Here is a 13808-nt window from a genome sequence, read left to right on the forward strand (position 1 = left end):
CCCTCGTTATTATACAATTTAGTTCTGTTAAATTTCTGGTATTTATGTGAAATGTTTGACAAAACGGTTCAAGAATGCAAATGGGGTGTTAAAATATTCAAAAGAGAAATCAGTGAATGTTTAACTGGAGCATATTTTGACCGACTTAGGGCTGTAGACCTTTAGTCATTTAGTTGACGTTCAACTTTTTTTAGGGGGATTTTAAAGGATTTATATTCATAGCAGCATAAGGGGGGAAACAGGAAGTGTGTTGTGAGTTTAATCTGCCCTCTTACAGATTAATACACAGTTTACTTCTAGTTTTCTCTATAAATATGGCGTGATCTACTGTAGTCTTGTCAGTGCACTTTGGGTAAAGATGGTCAAATCATTGAGATACACCTCAAAGCCCCCTTTAATAATATAAATATAAATAATAGATGCACAGAATATGTCTTTAGTTGTATTTTTTGTCATCTAAAGATCTAATTTATCTAGAATCATCACAAATTCGACAGATAAACTAAAACATTTGACCTGCCTCCACCTCAAAAGCTCATGATCGACCCTCTGTCCTCCTGAGTGAGTGTGAGAGAGGCCACAGATGCTCCGCTCCGAGCTCTGCCCTATTCGGTGCAAAAGCTAAAAATTAACCACATCTCAAACTGGCTCAGCTGTATCAACAAATCAAATCACACCAGATAAAAAGCGACGCAAACAGGACGCTAACTTTTCAATGTTTGGTCTATAGACAGGACTATAAGGAGCATTAAATGTTAAAGAGTGGGGAGAGGCATTCAGCAAGTTGTCAGAACCTGATATACTGCATGTGATATGATCAAATTACATAATAATGAAACGTTATTTATGAATGTATCGTTTCTTTGATTGGGACAGATACAACAAACATAGCACTTACATAGCATAGTAAAGCAACACTTCTTGTATTTGTCCAGTTGGGAGGATGAATACTTATATATAAACATAAATTACACTGGGGGAACAGTATATGTATAGGTAAGTGTCAGAGTCAAATTTACAAATGTGAATGTACCCAAAATAAGCACTTTAAACATAATTTAATTGACAACAGACAATGAGTTATGCTATACATGTCATTTCAGCATTATTTACACAAACATGTGACACATAGTTTAGATCAGGTCCAAATTAACTCCAATTGAGCCTATTTCAAGCCAAAATAAATAAATGTTTCTGGTCTTAACTTTACATTTTGGAACGCCGGATTGTAATTAAGAAATAAACGAGAAGACGATTCAACAGTCCACGGGCTCAGGAGCGCCCTCTGCCCTGAGTCAGGCGTAGTGTTTGCCTCAGCCAGTGAACTTTTACTGCGGTTTTATAATGAATCAGACTAAAACACATTTCATGAATACATTTCATACATTATCCAGAATATGGAAGTACAGAGCACATCGTCAGAGTGTTGTTATAAACAGAGAGACAGTAGGACATGTTATCTGCATAGCACCAGCACAGTTTGTGAGGCAAATATACTGTGCGCCGCCTCATGGCCCCGCCCCCTGTATCTGAACGGGAGTTACTGGACATGCGAAAATTCAGATTTATTGAATATTATTGTTCCGTATTGGATTAACGCGAAGGGAGTTTAAAATACATACCAGATGACAAATATTAACACTTATTATATTTTATAAGAAAAAAAAAAATTCTCTCAAGATTGACAGGTGAGGCTCTGCCTCCCCTGCCTCCCCTGGATGCACGTCACTGATGTAACCCATATGGACTTCAACACTGTATATTTTATAATGAGTTAGGCTGAAGAGAGAGCAAACTTGCAGCAGGTTAACAAGGAAAAACATGATTGAGAGCATCAACAGCAGCCAGTGGAGTGAGTATTTAAATATTTCAGGAAGTACTTCCAAGTGTGCTATTTTCAGAGCTGATCCATAATTCAACATTAGCATTTTTCTCTCAGAAACCCTGAAACCTCAAAACTGCCCTGGAAAGTGTACGTCTCCCTACGTAGCAGAGAAAAACAGAGTATGTTTTTACTGCTTGGACCTTTAGTAGATTTCATGACGTATGAAGTGACTGAAGGCAATGGCTCATGTGAGACTTTTTAAAGAACACAAGATCACAACATTTTACTCATAACTAACTGACTGAAAAGTGATAGAAAAATTGAATGACCCTGACTCTATGTTGAAATGTCTATTGAGTTTGCATGTTCTCCCCGTGTCTTCGTGGGTTTCCACTGGGCACTCCAGTTTCCCTCATCCACCCTAAACATATAAGCAATTAATCCTCGAGCTCAAGTCCTGACTGAGCTCTTGACAGGCAGGCACTTGGTTCAGAATGGGTCAAATGTAGAGAATGAATGAGACTAATGAAGGACACTATACGTTACCTTATACTTAAAAAAGAGAAAACTTTAGTGTAAAAACTGCTGCCTTTGACCTTGCCCACCTGCACGGCCTTTACAGGACAGCGGTATCAGACAGGAGCTGCCTTGTGGCCCCTGAAGACCCCAGGAGCCGAGGCCTAGGGGGCCCCTGCTACACACAGATTACTGAGCACCCCTCACTCTTATCACTCTAATCCTAAACCTTTAAATCCTCCATCCGTCCTTCTGTGGCCCCATCCTCAACGTTCTGCCCCATCTGCCTTTATTTCAGCTGACCATGTATTACTCTTGTTTATTACTAAAGACAAATTTCCCTCTGGGACAGTAAAGTCAATTCTAATTCTACTTCCAATCCACATCGAATGTAGTATTAATGAATATTTAAACTGTCTTTTGCAAACATTTGGACTGCACGTTTAACATGTGAGCCTACCACAACATCACTCATCTTGCCTTTATCAATATCCCAAGTCAATCAAGTCATTTTTGTATTCTTAATATTAGAGAACCAGCCAACACATGAATATTGCTATATCACAAAATAAATGGATGACTAAATTTCCTATACTTGCATTGGGGCATCACTGTTGTCCTATTCTACCGGGTACATAACATTAAAAAGTGTTCTGTGAGTGAACTCCCCTCGCCACAGATCTGACCTGTCAAGCTGGCTGCACACGACAGTCTGCAATTTTAAGCCGTGACACAAAGTTTGCAGACTTTACAGACATGAGGACTTTTCACAACAATGACTTGTGATGAAGCACAGCCACGCCACACACTTACACGTGTCATGTGATCAAACAGGCTGAATCACAGACTCACACTGACCCCACAGACAGGAGGCGTGACACCACAGTTTATTTTCCCATGGTTTGTTCCACTTTTGTCTTGTAGCTTGACAGAGTCTTGGTTTAGTGTTAAGTCCTTGTTTGCACTTATACAAGGTTCAGTTAGTTTGAAAGACCAGCAAGTTTGTTTCTGTTGTTTCTGTTCATCATCAACTCTGCTTTTGTTGCTCACCAAAGCAAGCTCCTATGTTTGTGAATTTTGTTCTTTGACAATAAACCTTTTCTGATTCTGATTCTAATATAATCTAGTTTATCACAATATCTTTAAAACATTACATTACAAACCTTACAAATAATGTTGCGTTGGACATTGCATAAACGTAATACTTATTTTAGACAGATAGTATAATAAGGTAATATCTACATAAAAATCCACTTCATCCCAGAGTGCAGTGGTTCCTGTCAGTGTTACACAATACAGTATTTGTCTTGGAGCATTACTGTACATGACGACTGGGCTAAAAATAACTGCAGTCTACAACTTAGTGTTTACTTCAAGTGCTTCCATTAAACCCACCCACCAGCGTGAGCAGCAGCCTCCAGGCCCCGCTTCTATCCTCTGTCTGTGAACGTCTGCCCCCTCTCTGCCGACTGCATCAATATTTTACACTTCATTTCTATATTTACATTTTGGAAAAGCTCAAAAGCTCCCACAAGGTGAACAGACTAGATTTGTAAATGCATTACATTTTGTAGCAACTGATAATGTGATAACCGGCCAATAACGTATTAACTGTGGTGAGCCAATACCATAAATACTGTAATAAGTTAGTTATTGTCAGGTTATTGCATTAATGGCCTAACAAGGAAAACTTTCTTTGATATTACAATAACTGCAGCCAAAAAGGTAATATAAACTGACTGTATTTCTTATAAATAGCATTTTTTTTTTTGTGGGTTTATTCCGTTTGCTCAATGGATGTGTAATTATGAAATTTCCCCATGTGTGGACAATAAAGGAATATCTTATCTTAAGTTATTAGAACCAATTCAAGCACAATCATTAATCATTTAACTTCTTTCCTGCCTAACCAGATAATTACATTATTGGCCAGTTATTCCATTGCCACAATGAATGGTTATTATTAGCCGTTATTACGTTATCAGTTGCTAACCATATCCCTCCAAGCTGTAATAACAAATAATAATAAAATCAGTAATATGTTATAATCCTATTTTTCTTAAATCCACAGAGCTTTATAGAGCCATATTTAATTGACATCCGCTCCCAGGCCTCACACTTACCATGGAAGTTAAACATTGTTGCAGATGACCATATTTGTTTCAAATCAACACATTTTCATTATAATTTCAATTTTCTGTCTTTATCTTTTATTTTGGAAACATAAAGTTTGCATATGTCTTTATTGTATGGTTTTAAATGTTCTACAATACGGCACTAAATTTAAAAATACAACAAAAAATATGCTGCTTCATGGAGGTGGATAAGTTTGATTACATATTGTGGAACATTTTAGTTACCATCCCTCAGAAATACATCAAAATTACTCAGTTAATGGCCTTATACTTGATATTTTAATTTTAAAGTATTTTTATCGGACGTTAATCAGCAAATAATACTTGTGCGCAGATTAGGCTAGCTGTGTCCCCTGCAAACTGTGAAATCTGATTAAAAGTTAAAATGTGGATGTGGAGGGGAGTTCCCTGCTTGAAATGAACTAGAGCTGTCTTACATGATCGGCAAAAAAAACGATAACGAGAACAATCAGAAAAGAACTCTGATCATAAAAACACTTCACTTGTCAGTTAATAAATTGTTTTTAGAGTGATTTATGTATTTAGAAGGCAAAGTACAATGATTTAAAAATAACACTTTCAATTTTTTATTTTTTTACATAATTTTCCGCCTACACAGTGAGAAAAGAAATCTAGTTAACTCACATCAGATGGAACTGTTTACATGACGTTTCAATAATCTGATAACTCCAAAAATCAGATTATTTTAACATAATAGCCACTAGTTTACTCAGTACCTGCTCTTTGGCTCTAACCACCCACCACCCAAGCCTGGAGTGATCAGAACATTTCAACACAGGGCGCAAGAAGTGCCCACCAGCTCAGAGGGCAAGAGGAAAGAGGAAAAACACGTCCAGAATGCGCTCTTCACGAAGTTTGAAGAGAACCAAAAAGCAGGACAACATCGAAAAAGAACCAAGAAGAAATGGTGTCTCTACACCTTATGTCTCGGAACAAAAATTGCAAAGAATTTTTAGGCAAAAACTGGTTCACCAAAAGGACGAGATGTCAACACAAAAACAGAGCAATGTAGTTGATTCTATCCGATGCAGTGAAGAAAGTTGTTGAGAGACTAAACAGCCACTTCACAAGAGGCTCTATCAGCACAGAAGACATGCAAGTTCAGAACCCCAGAGCGCCGTGCATCTTCATCTTAAAGCTACAAACCACTCTATCGAAGACAGCGAGGTGAAGATTCTAAGCAGGAGAAAAGATGGTTAGAAAGAGAGAGAGTTAAAGAGGCATTTTTTTAAACTGAAATGGAGGTTTAAGAGTTCAGATAATTCAACTGTTTCTTCAGTACCAGCCACTGTTTGAAAACGATAAGAATAGGACACATGGCTTTAATGAGGTCTTAGTTTGTATTATGTGTGTGGTGTTGTGTTCTAATTTGTTTTATTGTGTATTTAAAATGTTAACAAATAAATAATAAATTAATAGATACAATTAACAAAGTGTGACTCTGTGTTCTTTTGTCCCCTTTGGCGTCAGGCATAGTTCCACTTGCTCAGCTCTTCTGCACTACCTGGCTCTGGATTAGGAAGTCAATTGAGGTTTAGCGTGTCAATGGAAAGAGTCTATAATGTATTAGGCATAGACAGTGTTCGTTAGTGCCCAGAATCATTAAGTAACGGCTCAGCTATCGACTTTGTATGGACTGACCAGAAGCCAATTTGACCAAGGTGTCTTACTTTAGATCAGAAAGAGGCATTAGCACAACAAATTCACGTGGAGATGGGGCATTTGCTCATTTATGCTGAGTTTGATGATAGGAAAACCACTACACATGCTAATTTACACTGTTTACAACCTTTAAACACAATATATTCAAAAGGAATGACTTATTTAATGAATTATTGTGACAAAAAGCATCTCAGTTTTACAATTATTCTCAATTGCCGACCAAACAACTGGTAAATCATTCTTGTTTTTTCAGTCCAATTCTCTAAAAGAAGACGAGACCAGCTTTATGTAATTAAACTTTCTGAATCATAAAGTAAAGTCAACGTTCCATAAGCCGCCAGATAAAATAAAAGTGTGTTTACTTTTTGGAGATGAGATTAAACAGCAGGTACTTATTTTAGCTGCCAAAATTCTCACCATTTTCTTTTTTGTTTTGTTCAGTTCTTAAAGTTATATTTTGGCCAGAATAATTTCAGTAATCAATTAACTAAAGAATATGTTAACTGAATCTGTGAACTTGCTTTATTAAACATGCAAAATAAAATCAAGGGTCTAGTTTCAAGTTCCAATATCTCTCAATCTAAATTGCTCGGAAAATGTGACCCATGTCTCCCTGAAATAGACGTCAGTCAGGATGATTGGGTTATGATTATGCATTGAACTGAAATGAGAATTAGAAAATTATATTGTGGATTTTGATTACTCAGGTGACAATATAATCGGAAAAACAAAAGAAAAATTGCTTCCATTACTATTTCAGTCTTGTTAAATCAATTTATAGTTACAAAATAGACCTAATTGTAAATAACTTGTATTAATCTGGCCATATTGTCATTCAGAAAATTTGATTAAGTAAAACTCATCACAAACTTGAGGAATAATAACATTTAACAATGAAAGATTTTGTAGTTGCTGGTCTTAGTAGTCGTAAATAATTGTTAAAATGTGATATTTATGTTTGTTTTTTCCAACACCAAAATGCTATATTGTGATATTCCTAGTATTAAATGTAAACAAATTTACATCAGCTTGTTCTGAAATTTGGCACGAAACATTTCTATTGTGAAAACAGACATTTTGCAGTGTGTTCGGATAAAAATGGATTCATGAGCAGCCCTAACTTTTGCAGATTGTACTTTTGGATAATCACAGTCAAAAAAATTGAAATACGAGTCTGAAAACCAGTTGCTACACCAAATATTTCTCGTCTCTTGAAATTGTGTGACAAAATGCACCTTTTACATTGCCAAGATTAAAAGTATAGTGTCTAAACCAGACTATGAGAGACTTATCCATGCGTTTGTCTCCAGTAGATAAGACTACTGTAAGTGAGTACAGTAATAACCTTGAGTACAGTAATAAACTTGCCATGTTTAAATGTCACACATAGATCTGGTGGTGTTTAGCGAAACCAGTGTGTGAGTATTTCTTTGGTGTTAAACCTGTGACAGAGACAGTCCATATCACCAGAATCTTATCTCCAGCAACTGCTTGGGTCCCAGGCCACAGAATGGACTGTGCTGACCAGGAAGAACCACAACATGCACTCAGACTCAGTACAACATGTTCCTTCAGGAGGGAAAGCTCACAGCTGCTGTAGGTGAGCAGGGTTCACATGATTCTGCTTCAGACATGAATTTACAGATTTCACCAGCACATTTTCAATAGTCTATAGTTGTATCGACTTCAATAGATGACGGAATAAACAATCATTTTAAGGGGTCAATATTTATCGTATGTACTTTTTATTGCCCAAGCAGTGACAGTTAGTTTTTTTTGTCTCGCCTTCTCTTATGCTGCTACCACAGCTTGGAACTCCAGTCATTTGGAATTGAAATTGCGTGAACTGGTCTCGCCCTCATTTATTTTAATAAAGAGTGAAAATCCTACAAAAATTGTCTGCGCTTTTAAATGTAGATTCTGATCGATTTTTATTAAATGTCTCTGTTCAATGTGTAAATGTTTTTATGATTTGTGTGTGTTGATACTTTTTCACTTTGGCCCAGGACACATGCCGATTCTCACCTGGTTAAATAAAGGTTAAATAAATAAAACCACAGCATTTGTGCTTTAGGGTTAAAATGTCTGTGGCTTATAGCCTGTATGAAACAATATTCTTCTAAATATGTTATCGTGACAGGACTAATGTAAAGATGTTTATGTATTCTTAATATTAGAGAACCAGCCAACAAATGAATATTGCAATATCACATGCTTATGTAAATGCTTATTGAAATAATTTATATGTATTAATTTGAAAAAAGCAGACACAACACAAAAAACAACAGATGTATACAAGATTTAAGACCAGAATTTTGCAAATAAAGCTCATTGTTTATAATTTCTTACTTAAGTTGTCTTTGCTAACCTTTTCCCAAATTGTACTTTTACTGCATCAGTGGCTCCAATAAGTGAGACGGCAGGAGCCAAGGCTGTGGCTGACACTTGGGTGACAAAGGATAAACTTTAAAACGTATTCAAGAAATCTTCATTTTGTATTAATTAGTGGACATCTTACTGTCTAAATGTGTGTGAAATCCAATAAAACTAGCTAAATCAGTCAGACAAATGTGAAAGAACAGTAAAATGACCAAGAAACGCGCTGAAATATCACAACTACACCTTTGTTGGAAACATTCAAGCAGAAGTAGGGCTGTGGTCGACGAAGAAATTCTTGGTCGACTTAAGACACGCCCTATTTACTAATTGATTAGTCAACTAAAGGGGACAGTGACGTGAAACTGGTCGAAGCATTTGGCAAAAACATTTCAGTGCCAGTATCATCTGACCCAAACAGCACCATTTATACAGAAAAGCGCAAAAAATGGTGTATCTAAAAAAAAAGAAAAAAGGCAGATTCATGTTTCTGTTTCTGCCCCACAAAGTACAGGCTAAATCAGTGGTTCTCAAACTGCAGTGCGTGTACACAATTCCTCTGCAGTTCATACATTTGTGGAAGAAAAAGTCAACTTCATCCATATTTTGTCCTCTTTTGGGTTTGTCCTTGTTTAGGACTAGAACAATTGTCCAGTTTTACATCTTTTAGCCACAGCTTAGACTCAGAATAGTCCTGTTTTAGACCTGGTTTACATCTGGTGATTCTCGGAGGGCTAAATATTTTCTTAGGTGGTACTGGGTTTGACATGTTAGATCGAAATAAAATAATCAGTCGACTAATACAAAAATTAGCCGACTAAAAGACCATCAGTTTAAACTTTTTAATAAGCTCTTTTGCAGTGATTTAATTTAGTTTAATTATTATAAACAACATAACCAACAATAGAAGGATGCATGTTATTATTGAAACTTTCCATGCAATGATAGGGAGGTCAAGATTCAAAAATATTAACTGTGACTACTTTTGCAGCAAAATTAAGTTGTTGCAATTCAATCTGCACATAAAAGTACAGCCAAATGCATAATGCTTTTTATGTGGCACTATTTACATCACACATTTGCATTCGTAACGTTGAGCTGGTCACATCCTAATGGAAAAGTAATTCGCAGTTAAATTTCGCTATTTCAATACTTGCAAACAATCGTGAAATCGTGGTGTTTCTTCTCGATAATCGTGACACTAAATATTGATATTGTGACGTCCCTTTCGCTTTAATAGACCTCCATTCGTCAAACTGCAGCAATGAGCCATACATCACAAAAAGTCTTACTGCAATGCTAAGTGTATTGATAAGCAGGGGCCGATATTGTTTTTAGTCACGCTCTCTCAGTCCGTCTAAAACAAATCCTCTCTCGTACTACCCACAATGCACCGAGACAGTATCTGAACGCGTATACAATCGCCACAGCGCGCTAACTCTCCTCATCTCCATTCAGCATCTTGCATAATAATCCTCCACAATGCTTCATAGTAAACATGTCAGATTCTAGCGCTGCTCTCCGACCGCTGCTCCCTTCTATTTGCATAATCCTCTTTAAAAACCCCGGTCCTCTCTCGGTGTCCAGTCCACACACTCGGCCCATCAATGATTAGCCCGATGATGAAGCCATTATTGAGTGAACCTGAGCTGAGCCTCATGGAACATTAAATACATCACTTCCCCTCCAGGGGCCAGCTTGTGCCCGGCTCTCCCTCCGGCCGCAGCCAGGAAATCCAAACAGCCATTAGCACCAGAACTACGATGGAGCGATGTTGGGTGGGCATTATGTGCTTTTAGCGCTTGAAACATGGGCCTATGTACGTGTAATGCTGTGTGTGTGAGTGAGCTACAGCTAATGCTACTATATATTGATAATAGATAAGATAAGATAAGACTATAATGTCCACACATGGGGAAATTTTGGTGTTACAACGCCATTTAACGTCTTTTAAATATGTGTCGCTGTTACAGGCTAAAACTTTATTAACAAATGCGCTTTGAACAACTGTAAACACTGTTTTGTGTCCTAAGCCTTGATATTTTGAGTCCAACATGATACAAAAAACAGCAAGTAAATCACTGCACTCAGCGAACATTTAAAACTCGATTTTGGTACTAAGAAAACGGCTCAATTTTAAAGAAAACCAAATTAATCTTTTTGGATTTGTTTTAGCATTGGTTAATCTGGGTTGGAGTATTGAAACTTTTGACAACACACGGCGACTTCAGGGGGAAATGTGATTGAGGTATTATTTGTGATTTATGTTTAAAAAGTAGGATTATGTTCTAAACAACAGGAGTTTTAACATTTGGGAGAAGTCTGTAATGTGAACCAGTAAACGAATACAAGCCTCATGAATTACAGAACATGTAGAGGTCTAAACCAGACCGGGAACTAAACTAAAGGGATGTCAAATGTTGAATTGCAACCTCATTAAAATTGCTTGCCCTGTAGGTGTAGTGCTGCTAAAAACAACAGGTACAAATTTGTTATGTAAATAATTGCAGCCTGTGCAATTTGATGATTGCCCCAACTAAAATTGCAGTGGTTCATACAGAATAAGAAAATATGGTGCATTTGACATAAAACCATAGACAATAGAAATTATTACTAATATTCCTTATATATCACTTATTCAAAGGATGTATTGTGAAGTTTGAAGGTTTAGTTATCGCAAGTATGTCTTTTATGTTGTGTAAGAAACAGATTTTCAAAATAAGGCATATATAAGGCACCTATTTTGTCTTCAGGCTGCCACTATTTAACATCACTGTCTCTGTGATTCTAACAGTCATTTTGCAGTGATCCATGCTAGTGAAGCTATAGCATGTTATAGCCCTGGATAGAAGAAAATCATAACTGGAACCACGGCCATCGGGTAAAATAGACCACAACTGTCTTCATTGTTTGCGGTGGAACTCGATTACGGCAAAATAGCCTATTGACATTTCATACCCTGAGCCACATGTCCCTCTTCATAAAGACTTTGTAGCTGAGACTTAAAATGTCAGGCCACTACACCACTAACACTGCACATCTGTCCAGCCTCACCACCGGCCATATGCAGCCTGTCACAGCATTTCAGTTCTCGCTCATCCCGCCTCGTTTTAGCCACAGCGACGGCACAGAAGCTACTGTACATCACATAACGTTTCCCCCCTTGAACTTCAGCTTCTGGCCAGCTAATATTTCCAACCACACCCCATCTCGACCACAGCGCCAAGAAGATCTGCTCCAACACCACCTCTATCAGTGTCTGTCGGCCTAACAACCCCACTCAGTGGTGCTCAGCAGGGGCCTGTGTGGACCTTAATGTCATTGTAGCTCAGACCATTGCTTTCCCCCACAGACACACACAGACACACACACACACAACCACCTACACACACACACACCTACACACACACACGAGAGAAGGGGGGAACACGGAAACCTCCACCGGGCTGTACTCCACCCTGAGCTCCGGCTTGACTTGTGTAACAGCTACGAGTGCAGTTTTGACTCCATTGTAAGTATGTGTAAAGTGATTCATAGAGCTACATACACTGTCACACCCCGTACCCAAAGACAGAAACCCCCCCTGTTGCACCTGTAACACACGGTTGACCCGGTTTAGGGTCAACACCACGGGCGGTGGCAGGGATTCATCTTCATTTAATGATCGATCGGCATCAGTTTCAAGGCCAATAGTGTTTCTAATCAATCATTATGGGCCTGTATAGCTATAGCGGCGCCGTGATTGGAAGGCTACATCTCAACACTGACGCTCACCGTGATGGCAGAGCAGAGAAAATGAATCAGACGCCGATGGGTGTGAGGGCTCAGTCACTACAAAGGCATTAGCTCCTGTTGGTTGTAATTGGCAGCTCTGCCTTAACAGACTTGGATCGATGAAGTTAACGGGGAAAAGACAACACTTACTTTAGCATGGCTTGTTCTTTCTCCTCCTCCTCCTTCTGCCGAGCCATCACACCCATAATGATCTTCCTCTCCTCCTCGGTGAGGTGGCTGAGGTCCGGCAAATCCTGCATGGATGGCGGCGCGGTGGGTGGGCGAGGGCCGCCTGCTTGGGGCCCCACCGAGGCGGACATCTTCTCCACCACGACCCCTCCTCCACCACCACCACCACCACCGGCTCCTCCTCCTCGGCGTGTCGTTTCGGCTGACAGGATCCCGGAGACGCGCGAGCAGCCACACCTCACGACATCTCAGCCGAGCAGCGCGCGCCGCTCAAGGCAGAAACCAGCGCCCGCGGATGTGCTTGAGTTTGTCCTCTCTCTGGGTTCTCGGTCGGTGTCGGAGTCGGTGTCGGTCCCCCCCCCCCACCCCCCGCTGGCCCTCCTCGTCCCTCCACCGCCGGGAGCAATCACGGGGAGCCCATGCCTGTAGATGCGCGATGATGGTCCCCCCCGGTTTAGTCGGCTGTGCGCGCGCTGGCTCCCTCCGCGTCGTACGGGACTCGCGGCGGATGGATGTGGCGCGGCAGTCGATAGGCGGAGCCCCGCGTCTCCCCGTGTCCTCTCTCTCCTCGCTCAGTCAATGGGAGTGCGGTCCTCGCTCTCCTCCTTTCTTGCGGAGGCGAGCTTACTCATTTGAGAATGGGGTCCTCGCATCAGCATCACATGTTTAACCCTGGCGCCCCTCGTGTCTGGCGCGTGTTGGGCTCGACGGGAAAACTTGGAGGAACAAGTCACCGAGACGCACTTTCTGAATATTGATCGTTGCTGCTTAGAAAAGAAGTGTGTGGACCTGAACAGGCTGTTTACTTTGAGTTTATAATACACCATTAAATCAAAAACGCTAATAATGCAACACTGCGTTAATACATGGAAAATGTAATGCGTTGAATCGTACAAATGACACAGAAATCCCTCAAAAAAAAAAGATAAAATAAATGGTAACATTGATAAAATGTCTACATTGAGTAGATTACTTTTTTCAATTGAGTTAAGAGTCGAAATGTTCGTTGGACTGATAAAAAATGATTCGATTGGTGCATTTTTAAGATTTATATACGATTCTTTGTTCTTATTATTCCATTGAAAAAAATCTAAATTTACAAAAAGATGTTATGAACGTTTAACTGTAGTTAAGATAGTCCTATGCTTGCCATTTGAAACAGTACATCGATTTCAGAACCATGGACAGCAACGTTCTGTCAAATTATTGGTTTAAAAGTGTAATTGGTTGGTTCTGATTTGAGCCCACTGTAGTCCTGATGTGGACTTGGTTTGGTCTTGTTATAGTCTCGGTTTAGTCCTGGTCTAGTA

At 39.3% G+C, this 13808-nt stretch overlaps 1 protein-coding gene across 32 annotated transcripts in view; it reads right to left on the minus strand.

Annotated features, from left to right (window-relative positions):
- Positions 1-12832, minus strand: part of LOC140378084 (regulating synaptic membrane exocytosis protein 1-like) — a 99331-nt gene extending 86499 nt beyond the window's left edge. For all 32 annotated transcript variants that reach the window (XM_072463749.1, XM_072463724.1, XM_072463736.1 and 29 more), the window contains exon 1: positions 12460-12832. In XM_072463749.1, the coding sequence (XP_072319850.1) occupies positions 12460-12629 (170 nt within the window). In that variant the 5' untranslated portion in view covers positions 12630-12832. The remainder of the gene's footprint in view (positions 1-12459) is intronic.
- Between the last annotated feature and the right edge of the window lie 976 nt (positions 12833-13808).

Source organism: Eucyclogobius newberryi, unplaced genomic scaffold, assembly GCF_026437365.1.
Source record: "Eucyclogobius newberryi isolate DKJ021-1_F unplaced genomic scaffold, fEucNew1.0.hap1 SCAF_4, whole genome shotgun sequence".
Taxonomy (NCBI): Eukaryota; Metazoa; Chordata; class Actinopteri; order Gobiiformes; family Gobiidae; genus Eucyclogobius; species Eucyclogobius newberryi.